Source organism: Danio rerio, chromosome 11 (genome assembly GCF_052040795.2).
Source record: "Danio rerio strain M-AB ecotype USA chromosome 11, GRCz13ab, whole genome shotgun sequence".
In the NCBI taxonomy this organism is placed as follows: domain Eukaryota; kingdom Metazoa; phylum Chordata; class Actinopteri; order Cypriniformes; family Danionidae; genus Danio; species Danio rerio.
The window spans coordinates 26,505,885-26,523,388 of NC_141031.1; the positions used below are offsets into that span (position 1 = coordinate 26,505,885).

The 17,504-nt window shown below is 33.8% G+C and overlaps 2 protein-coding genes across 2 annotated transcripts; one reads left to right on the forward strand and one right to left on the reverse strand.

Annotated features, from left to right (window-relative positions):
• Positions 1-1,145: 1,145 nt before the first annotated feature.
• maf1a (MAF1 homolog, negative regulator of RNA polymerase III a) lies at positions 1,146-10,250 on the forward strand. Its single transcript, NM_213441.1, is given in 7 exon segments — positions 1,146-1,503; positions 3,285-3,413; positions 3,533-3,695; positions 5,257-5,378; positions 5,484-5,603; positions 6,268-6,372; positions 7,897-10,250. Coding segments are annotated over 7 exon segments (744 nt in total). The 5' UTR covers positions 1,146-1,420; the 3' UTR covers positions 7,919-10,250.
• Positions 10,251-12,158: 1,908 nt separating this feature from the next.
• Positions 12,159-16,831, reverse strand: trib3 (tribbles pseudokinase 3). Its single transcript, NM_212869.1, has 4 exons — positions 16,757-16,831; positions 14,955-15,242; positions 14,568-14,860; positions 12,159-13,683 (listed from the first exon to the last, which is right to left on the reverse strand). The coding sequence occupies exons 2-4, from the start codon at positions 15,240-15,242 to the stop codon at positions 13,218-13,220; spliced, it is 1,047 nt and encodes a 348-aa protein (NP_998034.1). The 5' UTR covers positions 16,757-16,831; the 3' UTR covers positions 12,159-13,217.
• Positions 16,832-17,504: the final 673 nt, after the last annotated feature.

The following is a 17,504-nucleotide window of genomic DNA, read 5'->3' on the forward strand; positions in this document are numbered from 1 at the left end:
GGATAATATTATCTGAAACTATGTTATCTTAAGAACTTCCTGAGCCCGGTCTATACATGCTGTACAAACAGATTATTAAAAGTAGTGTTTGCTACTTTTGTACTATTTATCTTAGGAAAAAATCAATGTCCATTCATTGGGACAATCTGCTTTTCATTTTCTTCATTGTGTTCAGAGTAATGATAAAATAAATAATGACTACTTACAGCAGTTTATGTTTATATAAGCTAATTAAACTAAAAATTTACTCGTGTTACATTTTCAAAAAATTAAGTGAAAATTATTTTAAAAGTAATGCATTACTTAACTCGTTACTTAGTAAAGTATTGTGTAACTCCCAACACTTGAGTATAAGCTGTACTATGATAGTTATAATCATAAGTTGCACGATGATATAATAAAATTAATACATTTTTAGTATTAATAATTATAAATTACTACGAATAATGATTTAAAAATAGAACTTTAAGTCTGAACTCTCGTCCTTAAATAATATATTGAGTGATTTTTGACTTAAATATGCCTGACAAGGTTTTTTTGTGATATGAAGAGTATTGTTACTCCAAATAACTTAATTTAAAGTCTTTTGTAAATCACGTTTAAAATATACAGCACATTATTGCACTCCTATTAATGGCGAACAGAATTATATAACACACTTTCGTCCTTAATGTTTCAGTTAACTTTTCTTTCTCCATTTGTACATTCTTTGTATGAGGGAAACGGACGCATTGTTTTTACCCCAAGCCGTTAGTTGGCGCTAAACACCTTACACACGTCTCACACCCTGACAGAAAAAAAACAGGAAAAAGAAAACTGCGTACTGCGACCGAGAACTGCAAAACAAAACGCTCGTCCTCTGCTGTTGACATTTTCTCACTCAAATAGACAAGAATAAACCGAGGATTGAGGCTTTTATAAGCCTTGGAATTCTCCTCAAGTTCTGATTCAATAGCTGGGATGCATAATTTCCCTCTAAATTTTAGCTTGTTTAATGGCAGGTATTGGAAATTTCACAGTAAAAAGGAAGAGATATTTATTAGACATAGAAGTACATTAAGCAACCGGCGAAGATTATTTACGCGGTCGTAAGAATCTGCTTATTTTATTTACATTCGAAGAGGTGAAGTGAGCCGTTTGTATTTGAAATTTAAATATTTTTAAAGGTGCTTCAGTTGACATATCGAGGTTGGATGTTATTCTGGTTTAACCCAGTATTTGGCTAGTTGTTATTTATTGATCATTTTCAGTTTGTGCTGTAAACTTTCTGAACGAACGCGCTAAATAAACATTAGTTTTGGTTTGGTGTAACTTAACGGCAGAAAACTGGTCGATGATTGTTTATCAGAGAAACTGACATCTAGCGGCAGAAGGAGTCATTGCAGTTTTATCAGTGGTAAAAAAAATATTTGAATAAACAATGAAGCTCCTGGAAAACTCAAGTTTTGAGGCCATTAACAGTCTGCTCACAATTGAAACTGGAGACTGTAAGATAATTGGGCGGTAAGTGTGCACATTTTTTTTTTTAAATACGTAAAACATAACGTTTAAGTTATGTTAATCCTCTGAAGCTCCTTGCTTGACAGACTATAAATAAACCAGTGTTTATATTTAAAGTATTTGTCGTTTTTTGGTACTAAATTATGTTTATCATTTTATGTTGTATCATCCGTTTATGACTTGTTAACCACTTTTTGAGCGTATATCGAAAAAAATATTTTAAAGTCCCAAAGAAACCAAAACTAACCAGATGATTTTGTTAGCTCACATTGCTAGTCTTGCAATAAACAATTCATCTGTGCTTGTCATTCCAAAAAAAAAAAAAAAAACATTATTTACCATACTAGTCTTTAATTGAAATCTAAAAATGCACTTCCTGTTTTTTTTTTCAGTTAAATTGTTAGATTAGGAATTGGGTGTGGCTAACTTACTTAACTGTGCAGGTCCCACAGTCAGTTTTGACAACAAACAGAAATGGTGAGGAGGAGGTATCTGCTAGGTTGTAATGACTCTCCAAACCATTTTCCACATCTTCTGAATGAAATGCCTACTTTACTACATTCAATCAGCTCACAGTATAAAAACAAGCCACGTCCACTGTTGTGTCATTTAATATTCCATTTCTCTAGGATCTGCGTCACAATAAAAAAAAAAAATTAAAATAAATAAATAAAGGTTGCAGTTTCGGGTTCACAGGGACTTTAAATACATGAAACATAACGTTTACGTTAATCCTCTGGACCTCCTTGCTTAACAGACTACAAATCAACCATGGTCATTTTTTGTACAAAATGATGTTTATGCTGTATCATCCGTTTATGACTTGTTAATAATCACTTTTTGAGCATATACTAAAAGAATAATGACATTTGTCTTTAAAACTTTCCTCAATCTATATCTAAATCAGGAACATTTGGTTTCTTTTTTAAGTTAAAATAGTATGTGGAATATTTATTTTCTAAATTATGTTTATATTTGAGACTAATATCTGAAGAAATTAAATTTTTTTTTTTAGCTTGAAGTACCAAAAATTACTCCAGAAGCTTTATTTATTATTTATTTATTTTCTTGTGGAACATTACTGGAGAACTTTCTGACCATAAACAGCACAAATGTGCCTTTTTTCTGTAGCTGCCAATACAAACTCTTTGCAATTTTACTTTTTAATTGATTTATTATTTACTGTCTGTGTGTGTGTGTGTGTGTGTGTGTGTGTGTGTGTGTGTGTGTGTGTGTTTACATTGCAAGTACTAAAACCTTTGCCAAGCTTTTTAAAATGTTTATGGTGGTATACATTTTTTTTAAATCAACAAATTCATTTTATTAAACTATTAAAATTACCATATTTTATCCATAACCTACAGAAGAAAAAATAGTGGTAATTACTTAAATAAAAAAACATCAGCATTCAAATAAAAAGCTATCAGCCTTTTTTTTTTCCATTTGATTGCAACCACTGGGGTGATTATGTTATATTAAAGACATAGCAATAGCGTGCAGCACATTGATTTTATTTTATTTTAGCATCATATTCTGACACCTTTATGGCAATCACATGCATTAAAAATAAAGGCCATGACTGAATATGGAGGTAGGTCGTAGTGACGTTCTCCCAAAATGAAATGAAAAATAGACTTGGACCCAATTGATGTGTGTGCACTATTGCATGCAATGTATATTTATAACCACTTCATAGGATATTGGAGTAGCGAGTCACCGGTATTTTTATCTTATGGGTTGCAGGCCCCTTGATTAAGTCTGTCACTGTTTTGATGTGTCTGCAGCATTGAGAGCTACTCCTGTAAGATGGCAGGTGATGACAAGCAGATGTTCAAGCAGTTTTGTCAGGAGGGGCAACCGCATGTGTTGGAGGCTTTGTCTCCTCCACAGAGCTCTGGAATCAGCCCTAACAAGTAAATCCACATTAAGTTCTTGTAATTATTTCTCAGTCATCAACCCATTTATGTACTGTACAGACATTTTCTAGGTCAGCATGTTGTTGCGTTTTGTTTGAAAAATGTTTTCCCTTCAGACTGAGTCATAGTTTGGATGATGGCGAAGGTCCTCTCTCAGACAAGTGCAGCAGAAAGACGCTCTTTTACCTGATCGCAACGCTTAATGAATCTTTCCGGCCGGACTACGACTTCAGTCGCACCAAAGGCCATGATTTCAGCAAAGAGCCCAGTGTTAATTGGGTAATTTTGGCATACCTTTTTGTATTTTTGAATGTTTACTTTAGATTATAAATTTGATAATATAATTTATGCATTTATATATATATATATAACAAATAATAGTATTTTTATATGGAATATTGATTTACATTTCAGGATTTTCTAGTTAACTAAGAAGTTATTTTTCAGTTTAACTTGGATTAGAATTTTATTAAAGGGAATACGCTGCAAAAAATGCTTTTCTTACCTAGAGGTTTTGTCTTGTTTCTAGTCCAAATATCCACAATTTCTTAAATCAAGAAGCATTTTCTAGACAGGCAAAACTTATTGTCTTGATTAAAAAAATTCAATCATTCATTAATTTAGGCTCAGTCCCTTTATTCATTTGGGGTTGCCACAGCAGAATGAATTGCCAACTTATCCAGCATATGTTTTACGCAGTGTATGCCCTTTCAGCTGCAACCAATCACTGGGAAACATCCATACACACTCATTCACACTTGTACACTACAGACAATTTTTAACTTACACAATATACCTATACCAAGTCTTTGGACTGTGAGGGGAAACCGGAGCACCTGGAGGAAACCTACGCAAACACAGGGAGAGCATGCAAACTCCACATAGAAGTGCCAACTGACTCAGCCGAGGCTTGAACCAGCAACTTTGCTTTGAGGCGACAGTGCTACCCACTGCGCCACCGCATCACCCTGAATAAAGAAATTTAAGAAAATTAATGATGTTTTTCTTTATCACAAATAAAATAATCTGCCAATTGCGTAAAAAAATAATCTTGTTTTAAATTTTTTGTACCCCATTGGCAGATTATTTTGCTTGATTTACAAAAAAAGTCACTCAACATAGGGAACAATATTTGCCAAAACAAGACAATATTTTTTATTTGTTTAAAAATTTTTATTGATTTAAGAATTTGTAGATATTTGGACTAGAAAAAGACAAAATAAATAAATGTATATTTTAAAAACAGCTAAAACTATACATAATTGTATACATATAATTGTATATGTATTTTTAAAATCCTCATATATAATGATTAAGAATGTCAAAACGCATATCCTAAATAATAATAATAATAGGTGTTACAAATAGTGCAAGGTAAAACGTAACAGACTGTGATATCTGCTACCAGATTTATTTTCAGTTGTAAGACACCTACATAAATTATATTCAAGTAATTTATAGTAAATACTATAGTGTTTTTTAACCATACTGACGCTTAATAGAGATAGAGATGTTGCACAATCAGCTAAAATGTTTCTAGAATTGCTTTTGTGTATGGGCGATTTATATTTTGCATCACCAAAAATGTTTGAGGTCTTTTGTCCATGTGTTGTGCCATTAAGTCGAAATATTGAATATTTTGACAGACCTAAATATGCCCAACATTGTATATATAAGAAACAACAGAACAGAAAAATTGGCTATGAATTTAACTGACATGAACATGAATAATCCTTATTAAAAATTCTCTTATAATCTTAAAAAATAATATCTAATATTTGTGCACTTGAATTTGGACTTTAAAGATTGTGGTTGATTAAATGTTTTCTTTTTGCTGCAGGTGTTTAATGCAGTAAACAGCAGTTTGTCTGCTGCTGCTGGTGAAGCGTACAGTCATCTACAGCCTCAGTTATGGGAAGCCCTGGACAAGGAGATCAGCCTTGCTGAATGTGACATATACAGGTATATATACTGCTATCAGAACCCATGTTCAGTCAGGTTTACCCTAAAATCCGATAAATGCTTTTGACATTTTAAAAATATTTATGCATGCTTACAAATTTATAGTTACAATCCAGACCTGGATTCAGACCCATATGGGGAAGAAGGCAACCTGTGGTCCTTCAACTACTTCTTTTATAACAAAAGACTAAAGAGGATCGTGTTCTTCACGTGCCGATCTGTCAGGTAAGGATCTATCTGCATGTCAGCAATTCACTACCAACACAATGATTCAAAACATGAATTGTATATTGTGTATTATATTGTGTTATAATGTATTCCATGTAAAAAAGCTTGAAAATTTACATCCAAGGGTTAACAGATTAACATATTAGCCAGTTTGGTGTGCTAAAACTCCTAAATGGATTTCTTCCACTTTTTGATATCAGTGTAAAACAGATATTTAAAAAGTGAAGTTCTCCTGATGTGCTTTTTTACATTTTTGTTTTGGCAAGTGGTAGGTACAATTTACTATTACATTTTGTTGGACCATCTATATGTGTATACTTTATGTGTGTATGTAAGTATGTATGTGTGTTTTGATAATTTCTTTTATTTCATTGGTGTATATAAACATACTTTTTAAGATTACCAGACTAGGATTTTATACTGAGTCTATTTTGATGGATGTTTTTCAAAATGTCTCTCTACAAAGAACATATTTAGTGTTGTTAATGTAAAATTTGTAGTTTTCTTGCATTGTTTCTTATTAATGTTTAAAGTTGTTATAGTTATTGTATTATAATATTTTTTTTTCTGTATTGATCTTGTCATGAATTAGCCATTATGAACAATTCTGATGTGTCAATAAAAAAATGACAATTAAAAAACTAATTTTGTGGATCGCCAGTCTCTTCATGGCTCCACGTGACTCTGGCATCGGCACTGAGCTGGATCTGGAGTTGGATGAGGGCAGCTATGAAGAAGAGGAGGAGGGAAACATGGATGAAGAGAGGTGAGGAACTGTACCGAAATCATTTATTATCATTTGGATATGACACACAGATGACAGCAAATAAAAAAGTAAAAGTAACAATATTACTTGAAATGACCATCCTGACAAGTAGAGGCTCATGGCATCAAAAAACAAAATAATGAGCTGGTTTATATGCACATTCTTAAGCCACAATGCACGAGCTCATGTAAATGCCTTTACCTGTTTTCTTTTATAAGAATAAAAATAAACTGATCTTCACAGCTAGATTTTTGCACTTCACGCCAATTTCATCCAATGTGTAAACACATTGATGGGCAAATGTGATGAGGGTAAACGTTTGTTAATGTGCATTCAGACGGAGCAAATGTTTTGCAGTATGGGAGAAGGAAATACATTGCAAACTTATGTACTAAAATATGATGTGATAAAACTAATAAAAATATATATAAATAAATAAATATAAGTTGAAGAAAAATGATTAACCGTCCTTTGAAAGTGTAAATATTTTTAAACATTTCACAAGTTATATATACAACACTAAAAAGAGCAAAAAGATTACAGCTGTGTATATATAATTTATTTACATAATTGTATTTAAGTTTTTAAATATTTGTTTTATTATTGATATATTATATTTTTAAATAATTTTGTTTATAATAGTCTAAATATAAGGATTTATTAAAATACTTCAAATGAATTATGTATGTGTATGCAGCGGCTCATGCAATTGGAATCTATGAATGCTTGTTTTTAACCCAACTATTCCCAATAATGCATCAATGAACAAGGCCATGTTAATCAGCCTAGAAATCAGAATTTCTTTCTTGGATTTTCAAGTCCTATAGCTGAAGCCGAAGTGCTACAGTCAAAATATATGAGCCATAAAAAGGCCTACACAGAGTCTGTGCGTGCAGAAATCTGCTGATTTTTTGCGCATCACTGAGTCTATTTATTTACTTGTGTACATGTGTGCGAATTTATATTTATTCAGTTTTTAAATTAATTTCATTAATATTATTGGCTAATATGAAAGTGTTCATTTGATTTATTTGCTGTACAGTTTGTAAATTAATATTTTCTGTCTTTTAGTAGATCTATTATATGAGAGATTTGGTTTGTTTATCAAATAAGTGGATCTAATTGGATTTGCATTGTAAACATTACTCCTAAAATCATTCCATATAAATCTGAAGATTTTTTTTACAAAATACAGAGCAGAAATAGCAAAAAATATCCGCAGATTCTGTCTGGCCCTAGCCATAAGTTTCTGTTGCTGACTTTGAGCAATACTCTTCTTTGGTATTTAATGATTTATTGATTTATCCTGACATAGCATATTAAATGCCTGGAGTTAGAAGCACATCCTACTGCATTTGGGCATCACTGAAATAAACCGATTTAATAACGTCTTGCAATTGAGGCTTACTTGCTGGGTTATTGGTTAACTGAGTTGGTCAATTGGTTATTTCAAAAACATTTAATGAGTTCTGAGAAGCATATGTATATGCATGTAAATGTGCTGATTAATGGATGTTCCCGCAGGTATGGTGCTCTGTGTGCCTGATGAAGCCCTCATCTCTCACTGTCCTCTGAAGCCAGCAAACTCTTGCCTGAGTTTTAATGCCTGTCCTCCTACTCTGTTTCTTATGGGGTTTTTTTGTTTGTTTGTTTTTAACCTGATAAATGTTGTATTGAAGAGATTTTCAAGTGCACTCCAACAAAATTTTTCTTTTTCTGTGTTACTTTTCATTACATTCAATACTTTTTTTCCTCTGACATTTGTCTGAAGCTTGATATGTTGTAATACTTTGTGTTTTTTATTTTATTTCCAAAGAGGTCTTTTTAAATTTGTCTTTAAGTGTTTCTATGCAGTTTAGGTTTTATTTCAAAGCTTTTTTGAACCATTTATTTATTCATGCTCATAATTTTACTGGTTTTATGGCCTCATAAAGGTTACAGCAGTATTTCCACTAGGTGGCGTCTTTTAACATTTTGTTTTCTCCCATTGCTGTGTACTCTACACTGATCTGTTTTTTTAAACGTCTTTAAAGCATTTTGAGTATTTTATTGAATTATATGACGTCACATTCACTCATTTTATTTGCATTTTCGTGTTTTTAAGCCTACACCTTTCTCCCTTTATTATAATGATAGTTCACTGTGGAGCCAGATCAGTCTCAAAAATAATACATTTACAAAATATAACTTCTATATCCACAACATGATTCACATTTACAAAATCCAATTCATAAGTTAAAAACACGATTCATAAATACACAAGTCAAAGTTGTAAATTCAAAACAATTTTCATAAGTACACATATCCAATTCGCAAATTCAAAACACAATTCATAAATACACAAATATTTGTAAATTCAAAACACAATTTAACCATACAGCAATCCAATGCTCATGTCCAAAACATGATTTATAAATACAAAAATCCAATTCACAAATTCAAAACATGATTCATAAATACCTAAATCCAGTTCGTAAATTTAAAAAACAATTTAACAGTACATATCCAATTCGTAAGTTGAAAACACGATTCATAAATGCCCAAATCTAGTTTATCTGACAAAAATATTTATGATTTCACAAACTGAATTCAGGAATTGTTTGATGTATTTATGAACTGTTTTAAATTTACTAATTGTATTTGGTAAATGTGAATGTGCTGTGCATGTATGAGTTTTAGTTTGTAAATGTATTATTTCTGAGACTGATCTGGCTCCATAGTTCACACACAAAAATTATTTTCTTACCTTCAAAAATTCCAAATATTCATGTTTGTTTGATTTCTGTTGAATACAAAAGAGAGTATTTTGATGTCGGAAACCAATAGCTATGGGCATTGATAGTAGAAAATAATTACATTGGAAGTCAATAGGTACCATTTTCCAACATTCTTCAAAATATTCTCTTTTGTGTTCAACGAGAAACAAACTAAAACTGGTTTGAAACAAGTAGACTAAAGAATGACAGAATTGTCATGTATGGATGAGCTTTCCCATTATTGACGAAGTTAATAGATTAGTGTATGTTTGATTTTAGGCCTTGACACATTTTCCTGCACCTTTCTTGCCTCAGGAAAAAGAAAGAACTATATAAACAACTTACATCAGCATAAACATGAAGTAGTGGCTTTATTGAGTCATTGACTTATGGATCAATTTCTCTGTTAGGTTCACCCGCAAAGCTAATAAATATGTTCAAGGAAAACCATGATGGGTCTGTGTAGATCAGTTTTCCTAAAGCTTTGTGTGGTCTCTAACCTGAATTCAGCTTTTTTGATATGTTTGTGGTGAATTCTTTGGCAAATTTAACTCTTCATATTCTTTGCTGATGTGTTTATAGTCTAACATGGTGACCGTGGAAAGATATTAGATAACTTTAAGAATGAGTGTCGGTGGCAGTTACTGAATTTTATGACATCCTCTTTGACATTGTATAGATTGATATTGAAGATGTTTGTCTGAGCTGTTGCTTAGTCGCTCTATTGTGGCTTGATTCACATTTGCTCAAGACGGGCACTAGTTTTATATGGTCCACTGTTATGTATTGGGGCATTCTTGAAGATTTGGCCGCAGTTGTTTTGAAGTCAGTTTTAGGTTTGACTGTTGACTCATCTATGTTAAGAATTTCAATCTATTCCAGAGTCGTGCCACTATAAGAACAAGATTTACGCTTGTTTTAAGATCTAAGAGTGAAGTGTGGGCCTATTTATGTTGGTAATAAAAAAAATGCAAGGACAAGCCCTATTGGATGCAGATTTGTGTGTTAATGAAACGTAAACATTTTCTTCTTGGCAGCTTAACATGTTTTTATGACTTTCCTTTCGATGAGCCTTTTCATTATTTCCAAAATGCTGTGTCAAATAAATATCTACTGATCTAATGTGCACTGATTGCAATTTCTGTTTCGGAAAATATGTTGTTATTACAAAACCAATCATGCTGGGAACTGAAAGCACTGGCGTTGTGAAATGTGCTGAAAACAAGCACTTTAATATGGTTAAAATGATCTGTATTACATGTTTTAATAATCGTCCTCATTTTAATATAATTTTAAAAATTCAAAGAACTAAATTTGTGTTGTAAAAACCATTTTGAAATCAGATATTGGGCTTTTTAAAATCTTTCAGCAAGCTCTGCTTTGTAGCGGATGGTGTCATGCTTTTGTAATACTTTTTACAGTCAAATCTTAGTGAAATTGTGACAGAAACTAAAAAAAAAAAGGGTCAGTTTTATATTATACTTGCAAAAAATTTGTTTAAGTTGCTAAGATGTTTTTTTTTTCATGTTCCTATGATCTATAGTGATACCAAATGTCTCAACATCTCTTTACAGTAACATTTTTGCTCTTTCATTTTTTACAAAAACATACCATTCACTCACTTTTTTGTTTTGTTGAATATTTCGAATGTTGGAAACTGTTAGCCATAGACCTCAAATTTCTTCCTACTTTGGATGTCAGTAGCTGCATTTCCATATTAATGCAAAGCTAATCTTTTCAAAGTTTGCATTTCCATTAAGTTAGAGCAGCCGATTGTAGTATTGGTAACCTAGTAACCAGCAGTAAACAAGTCACGCATAATGGAGAAATCTGATTAGTCACTTGGGTGTAATTTTTGCTATGTCAGAGTTTATTCAGCAAAAAATCATCCAGTTATTGGCATTAACGCTTTTTTGCAAAAGTCTGAAACCGTCTCAAATGAGCGTGAAAACATTTTGCGAATTAATGGATTTTTATTTGAAATTTGGAATTTTATCACTCATTTGTCATGGAATACTTTAAAATGTGTAATAATGTCCATCACTAGCTGGCGATGGAAAGCCAGCTAGTCTTCCAGTTTTTAAACAATTGTGGAAATGTGTTGTTTTGTGTTCAGCAGGAGTAGCTGTATTGCATTTTGTAGTAAATTTTCACTTTGGCTAAAATTGTTTCTTAAAATCTGCGCAAACCAAAATTTGCTGAGACTTTTTTTAAGCATGTTGATGTACTTCCAACTGAATATTGCTTAGGGGGTGGGGCTTTTTTTGTGCATCCTACTCTCATAGCAAACTAACAATAAGCAAGGCATGGTTAAGAATATTATGGCTGAAACTGTCAAATTTAAACAGAGAATGACTACCACTCTAAATGTGGAATCAAATGCTCTGAATTTGATTGATTACCAAGGCAAAAACTAATTTCTGTGTATTTACTTGTACAGATTGTTTACCTGAAGAATAACAATGTGCCCTAGCAAAATAAACATTCACATGGACTAGGCCTGTCACGATGTCCGTTTATTTTTGTAGAATATATTGCACCAAAATATATAACAATAATATTGTCATTTTAAGACCATTTTGACACTATAATAGCGTCATAAAGCAAGTACACTCTTCCAAAGGACACATAATATTCTACTATTATCAATATTTAATTGAATTGTTGTCATTTTAACAATTAACAAACTTATAATAAATGTTAACAAAAATGTCCAAGGTAAAAAGAATTAACAGTAACAGATCTATTTTCAGTTGTCCCACATGAAAATATACTATAGAAGTTTATAGTAAATACTGTAGTGTTTTTTAACCATGCTGACACTGTCCAATAGAGATAGAGCGGATGTGCAAACAGCTAGAATGTTGCTAGAATTGGTTGTTATGTACAGGATGGGCGATATATGTTGTATCACAAAAAATGTTGAGCCCATTTCCATGTGTTGTGCGATAAGGCAATATATTGATTATTGTGACAGGCCTAATGTAGTGAAACCACTTCCAGTAATAAATCACTGATAGGAAACAATAGTTCTGATTTTTCATTTTATTTGTACTGGCAACAACAAAATACTCGCTTGTAGGTACATCACCCCTTGAAACAACAACAAATGTAGTGTACACTTCTCGTTATTAACAAAACTTATCTACAGAAAAATGACAAGTACTTGAATGAAAAAAAAAAACAGGGTCAAAGCATTGCATGCAGGCATCACAAACGAGAACGAATGTAAAGCCTTTGTTTACGCTCGACAGGTGCACCTCTAAACCATCACATGGGACGTTTCCTGTGTTGCATGATGTGCTCACATCCCATCAGGGTCAAACCTGCTCTACAGCACTAAATACATACGTTTAACAGATGGAAAGACATTTACAAAAGAGAATTTGCTGGAAAAAACAAACAAACAAGCAACCCTTTTGTATTCTTCACATGAAAAGGAAATGAGCACTTGTGCTAACCCGTTGCAGATACACACGCTCAGATTTGGATGACGAAAAAAAAAACCCAACTCAAATCTTTGGTACTTCAACAAGTCCAAACAACTGGAAAAAAAAGGCACTTTAAATAGTCAAATCTGTTTGTTTTTCTCCACTGCAAAAATATGTAAACAGTACATAAAGGCACGAACTGTGCATCAAGTATACCAGGAATTAAGTTAGAGGTACTTTTTTTACACAACAAAGGTGTACAATGGAAAATCCATGCACTGATTATTAAGCAACACTGATGTTCAATGGTGCACAAGCCTCTAAGCTGTGCTGTGAATGAAAGTCTACCAGAAAAAGAGTTTAACCAGCAGCACTTCGCCCTTCGGGTGTCGTTTTCTTGGAGAAATTGCCAGTTTCAGAGGTAAGAAACACAGTTAATTCTTTCTATAAAGACTCAGTGTCAGTCCTGAACACCTCAGCAGTTCATTGCTGGGCAGAAATGTAAAAAAACGAAACACAGCACTGCTATTAACCTGCACATGTTTGTGGATCTGTTCCATTGGATGCCCTTGAACTCTGCATACTTAATATGAGGCAATCTCTCTTTTCCATAGAGTCTTTTTCCCGCCTGATTGTGGGTAAACATAATGAAAGCAGCTCACTGACAGTCCTCAGTCTGGCTGGGTTGGAAATCAGGAACAACCTGATCTGTGGAGTGTCTGGAGCTGGAGTGCTGACTAAGAGATGTGCTGTTATTACAGTGAAGCCACGGATGGAGAAGTATATCTCCGGCCTCCAGCCTCTCTGATGGACATTTCCTTAACATGCAGTACACCAGCGACTTAGCCCGGGGGGAGAGGGTCTCTGGGACGGTGAATGCACCCCTGCGGATTTTGCTGAACAGTGCTGTCGGTTCCACATCCTGAAATGGGTAACGTCCTACTAGCATGGTGTAAAGAACCACACCGAGGCTCCAAATGTCAGCAGCTTTTCCTGAGTATGAGTGACGCGAGTTTAAGATCTCCGGGCCGACGTAAGCCGGGCAGCCGTGTTTGTCCGTCAGCGAGTCGTCATTTCCGTTTAGCAGACAAGAGTCCTCCAGGTTTTGCAAGACCAGCTTTGTTCTGAGGAAACAAAAGGATGTCTATCAGTCACCTGATAGCTAGGTCCTGCCTTTATGATTGGGAAATGTTTGCTAGATGAGACAGACAAGGCTACACCTTTAAAAGTCATGCAAGTGAATATGCGTAATTATTTCAAGTGTATTTTACCTGCATAGTTCTTTACTATCTTGAGTAATTAGATATTTGTAAGTTATTTTTGTAACTTTTGTTCACAAAGTTAATATAATTGGAATATTTATTTATAGCTTTATAAGAATTGCATTCAAGTAGCTCATTATTTTTTAGAATTTATATAGAAAATAAAAAACTGAGTAATTTAGAACTTTTAACTTTAAAAGTTACTATTATTTATTCATTATTAATACTATTACAAAACACATACAATAAATGTATCTGCATAATGACTAAATAAAACAAAACCAATGTTGTTCGATACAAACAAGCTGATCACTATATTTAACCTATTGTAATTATAAATATTACCATTTCATAACACAAGCGAATGACCAATATTTGTAAAAATATTCAACTAAAATCACTACAAACAATCGTTTTACATAAATTTAGGCATCACAGCATTATGAATATACACTATGAAAATTGGAGATTTGCTTTTGAGATTTGCTAAACATTTTCTTTCCCCCAAAAAAATATTGTCAAGTCAGCATTACATGACAAAAAGTATATTTTTTAATCAGAGAAAATAATCATGCACCATTATACATGCGCCGATTTGGATTCAATATTAACCAAAAAAATGTCTAATATTCGTCATCAACACAAAAACAAAACTTAATATAATCCTTATTTTATATTAATTTACTTGATAAAAAGCTGATTTAACTTAAACAACAAGCAATTAAAAACTAAACCCAGTTACTGACCTCTGCTGATCGGTGAACACAAACTTGCGTAGTTTGAGGTCTCGTAAAATGACACCGTTCTCATGACAGTGTGCTACAGCTGATGCCATCTGAGTGAACAGACGCACAGCCTCGTCCTCCTGCAACCGCTTGCAGGTGCGCACATACGAATGCATGTCTCCATAATTGCGCTCGAAAAAGATGTACACGTTGTTTTCCCCTAACACCACCTCTGAAATCTTGCAGATGTTGCTGTGTGGAAGCAGACGAGTGTAGGGCGCAATGAACTCATGATACTTCTTCATGGAAAACACCTGGTGGAGACATAACAAAATATCAGCTTTATTGATTTCCATTATATAAAACTGTGATTAGAAATGTGTGCTTTTATAATGCATCTGTACTTACTTTGCATGTGTATTCCTGTTCTGTGACCTGATGAACCGCTCTGAAGGTTTGAGCTACTTCTGTGGCCTCCAGGAGGATGTATGGTCCGATCCGGGAGACGTGGTGCTTTTCAGACCCTGGCTGTTCAAGGCTTTGTGACAGTGGGCGAAGGCAGGGCGCAAGACCTGGGGAAGGAGGCTGACTGAGTCTACGGCGCTTGCATTTGAAGGTATCATTGCTGTGAGAGTCCTCAAAGTCAACTCGCTTCAGTCGCAGTGGAGGTGTAGGAGTTGACAGGTTCATACTCATCTGTGATCAAAATAAATGAAAGAAACGGATGAGTTCATGACCTTGTGACAACAAGATCGAACAGGTGTTTGAAACCCTTAAATGTGATTATTCCTGTTGACAGACACTCAAATGTAATTTAGATATATGAAATACATATTTTACATTTCTTTTACACTAATGTATGAAGACTTCAGATGCAAAAACCTCTAAGTGCCGTCTGAAACTTCAGTCCAAAATGATTTTTTCTCAGCCTCTTTTGCTTGTGTTATTTTACAATAAAGACCAGGAAAAGAACTAATTTTTTTTGTCATCCTAGTATTTAGATGGCAATTAGAGGTTTTTGCATCTGAACTCTTCATATATTTATTTATTTATTTTACAACTTTTATGCTCTGAACACATGCCCAGAGCAAGAAGCACCCTGTTGGCCCAGAATGTTCCTGGACCCCAATTTGAAAAGCCTTTGCTTAATCAGATAGTCAACTTAAAAAATGTTTTCACCTTTAAGTAACTTCAAATCTTTCTGAGTTTCTTTCGTGTGTAACAAAAACAAGAGGATTTTTTGAACAAAGCTGAACAAATGCAACCATTGACTTCCACAGCAGGAAAAATACTATGAAGGTTACAGGTTTTCATCTTTCTTCAAAATACAAGATATAACACAAGAGATAAGCTCATACATATATAAAAACAATGAAATATTAATAAATGATTACAAACTTCAGACTTTTAAGTGAACTATTTATTTTAGAAACCAATAAACACGAGTCCATTCACAAAGGTGACATGAAAAAAATGCCGAACTGAGTACATTTGAGTGTTGCACCACACTTGAACACTGAGTAACCGTGGGACATTATCTCAAACAAACTAACTTACTAAACAAGAACGGGAGGTTCATTAATGTTGTGTAATGAAAGGAGGTAATTTAAAACTGCTGAATGACTATGTGATGAGGAGTGCTGCTTGATCATACTGACTCAAGTTCCGTTCGAAATGTTGCTCGGCGCCTGTGACTCATACAGTGTTTAAGTTATTACACATTCAAGCGTACGTCATAAAATGACGTAGCCAAGTTTCTTCCACTTCAGTATTGTTTAAACAAAGTTTATTTATGTAGGCTATTAATACATTGTGTCAGAATTCATAAGAATACACTAAGTAAACAAAAGCATGTGTGAGGTCAAATGTAACTTGAACCAGGTCACGTCGGACTCGAACCTAAAATTCCAAAGCCAGCATTTATCAGCTTATGTGTAAACCAATAGGTTACATCATACAAATATTTGTTTTCCAAATTACAAATAAGTGTAAATACTTTTAAAAGACTCAATGTTATTGTGTGAAGTGCAAGTTCACAAAGTTCAGCTCGACGCTACTTTTTTATATAATCTTCAACCACACAAAGTCTTTCTTAATAATGTTTTAAATGGGAAAGTTGATCATTAATTGACTCAAATCTTGGTTGGAAGCACCAAGTCGTGATTTACAGTTATTAATGTGACGTTTGAAGGTTCACATGAGTGACTTACCTCGCTGCTTTAGACAAAGGACCCGCTCCTCTCCAAAACAGAACAATGAAAACTACAGGCGCACTTAGTTGTGTCTACTTGTCAGAGAACATTTCCACCGGCGGAAAAAAAACATTAAGTGTTATGAAAGGAGCACTTGAAAACTTTCAGCTGTAGTTAATAAGATTTTTTGCATAAGACCGAAAAGTCGTCCCCAGTGAAAGGAGAATAAATATGAGTCAGTTTGAAAGGACGCGCGCGGGTGTCTTATACAGTAGGATGATTTGTAAAGAATCCACGTTCACTGCGTTTTGCAAGATATTCGTGCACGTTTAGCTTCTTTTCGTTGTTATTATGTCTTCTTCTTTGTCTTGTGAGTTGAGCAAATTGATACTTGTGAGTCTGGCGGCAACCCCAAGAGCTCTTCAGTTGTTGGCACGGATGTCTTTGTTCCTTATTCCCGCTGAATGAACGCGTCCTGCATGGACAATATTTCCCTGGCTCTTGCTGATGGTGAAACGTCGCTCTGTGGTCGGATGGAGTTGGAGATCATTCGCGATGAGTTTCGGGTTAATAAAACTTGATACGACGTTCTTAAACGCAGTTAACTGTAAGTTTAGCCATACGACAAAACAAACAAGGAATAGTCCGAAGAAAGTTATAACTAGAGGACGCGTCCGTTTTGGTGACAGCCACAAATGGAAAAGTAATCCTGTAGTTGGTCTTTTTGATTGATGCCGAAATAAAGGTCCCTTTAGTGATGAGATCA

Coding starts and splice junctions, on each gene's coding strand:
- trib3 (NM_212869.1), bottom strand. CDS start 15,242: ATGAGTATGAACCTGTCAACTCCTACACCTCCACTGCGACTGAAGCGA. Junction 14,861..14,954: donor AACAGGAATACACATGCAAA/GTAAGTACAGAT, acceptor TGTCTCCACCAG/GTGTTTTCCATGAAGAAGTA. Junction 13,684..14,567: donor GTGTTCACCGATCAGCAGAG/GTCAGTAACTGG, acceptor TTGTTTCCTCAG/AACAAAGCTGGTCTTGCAAA.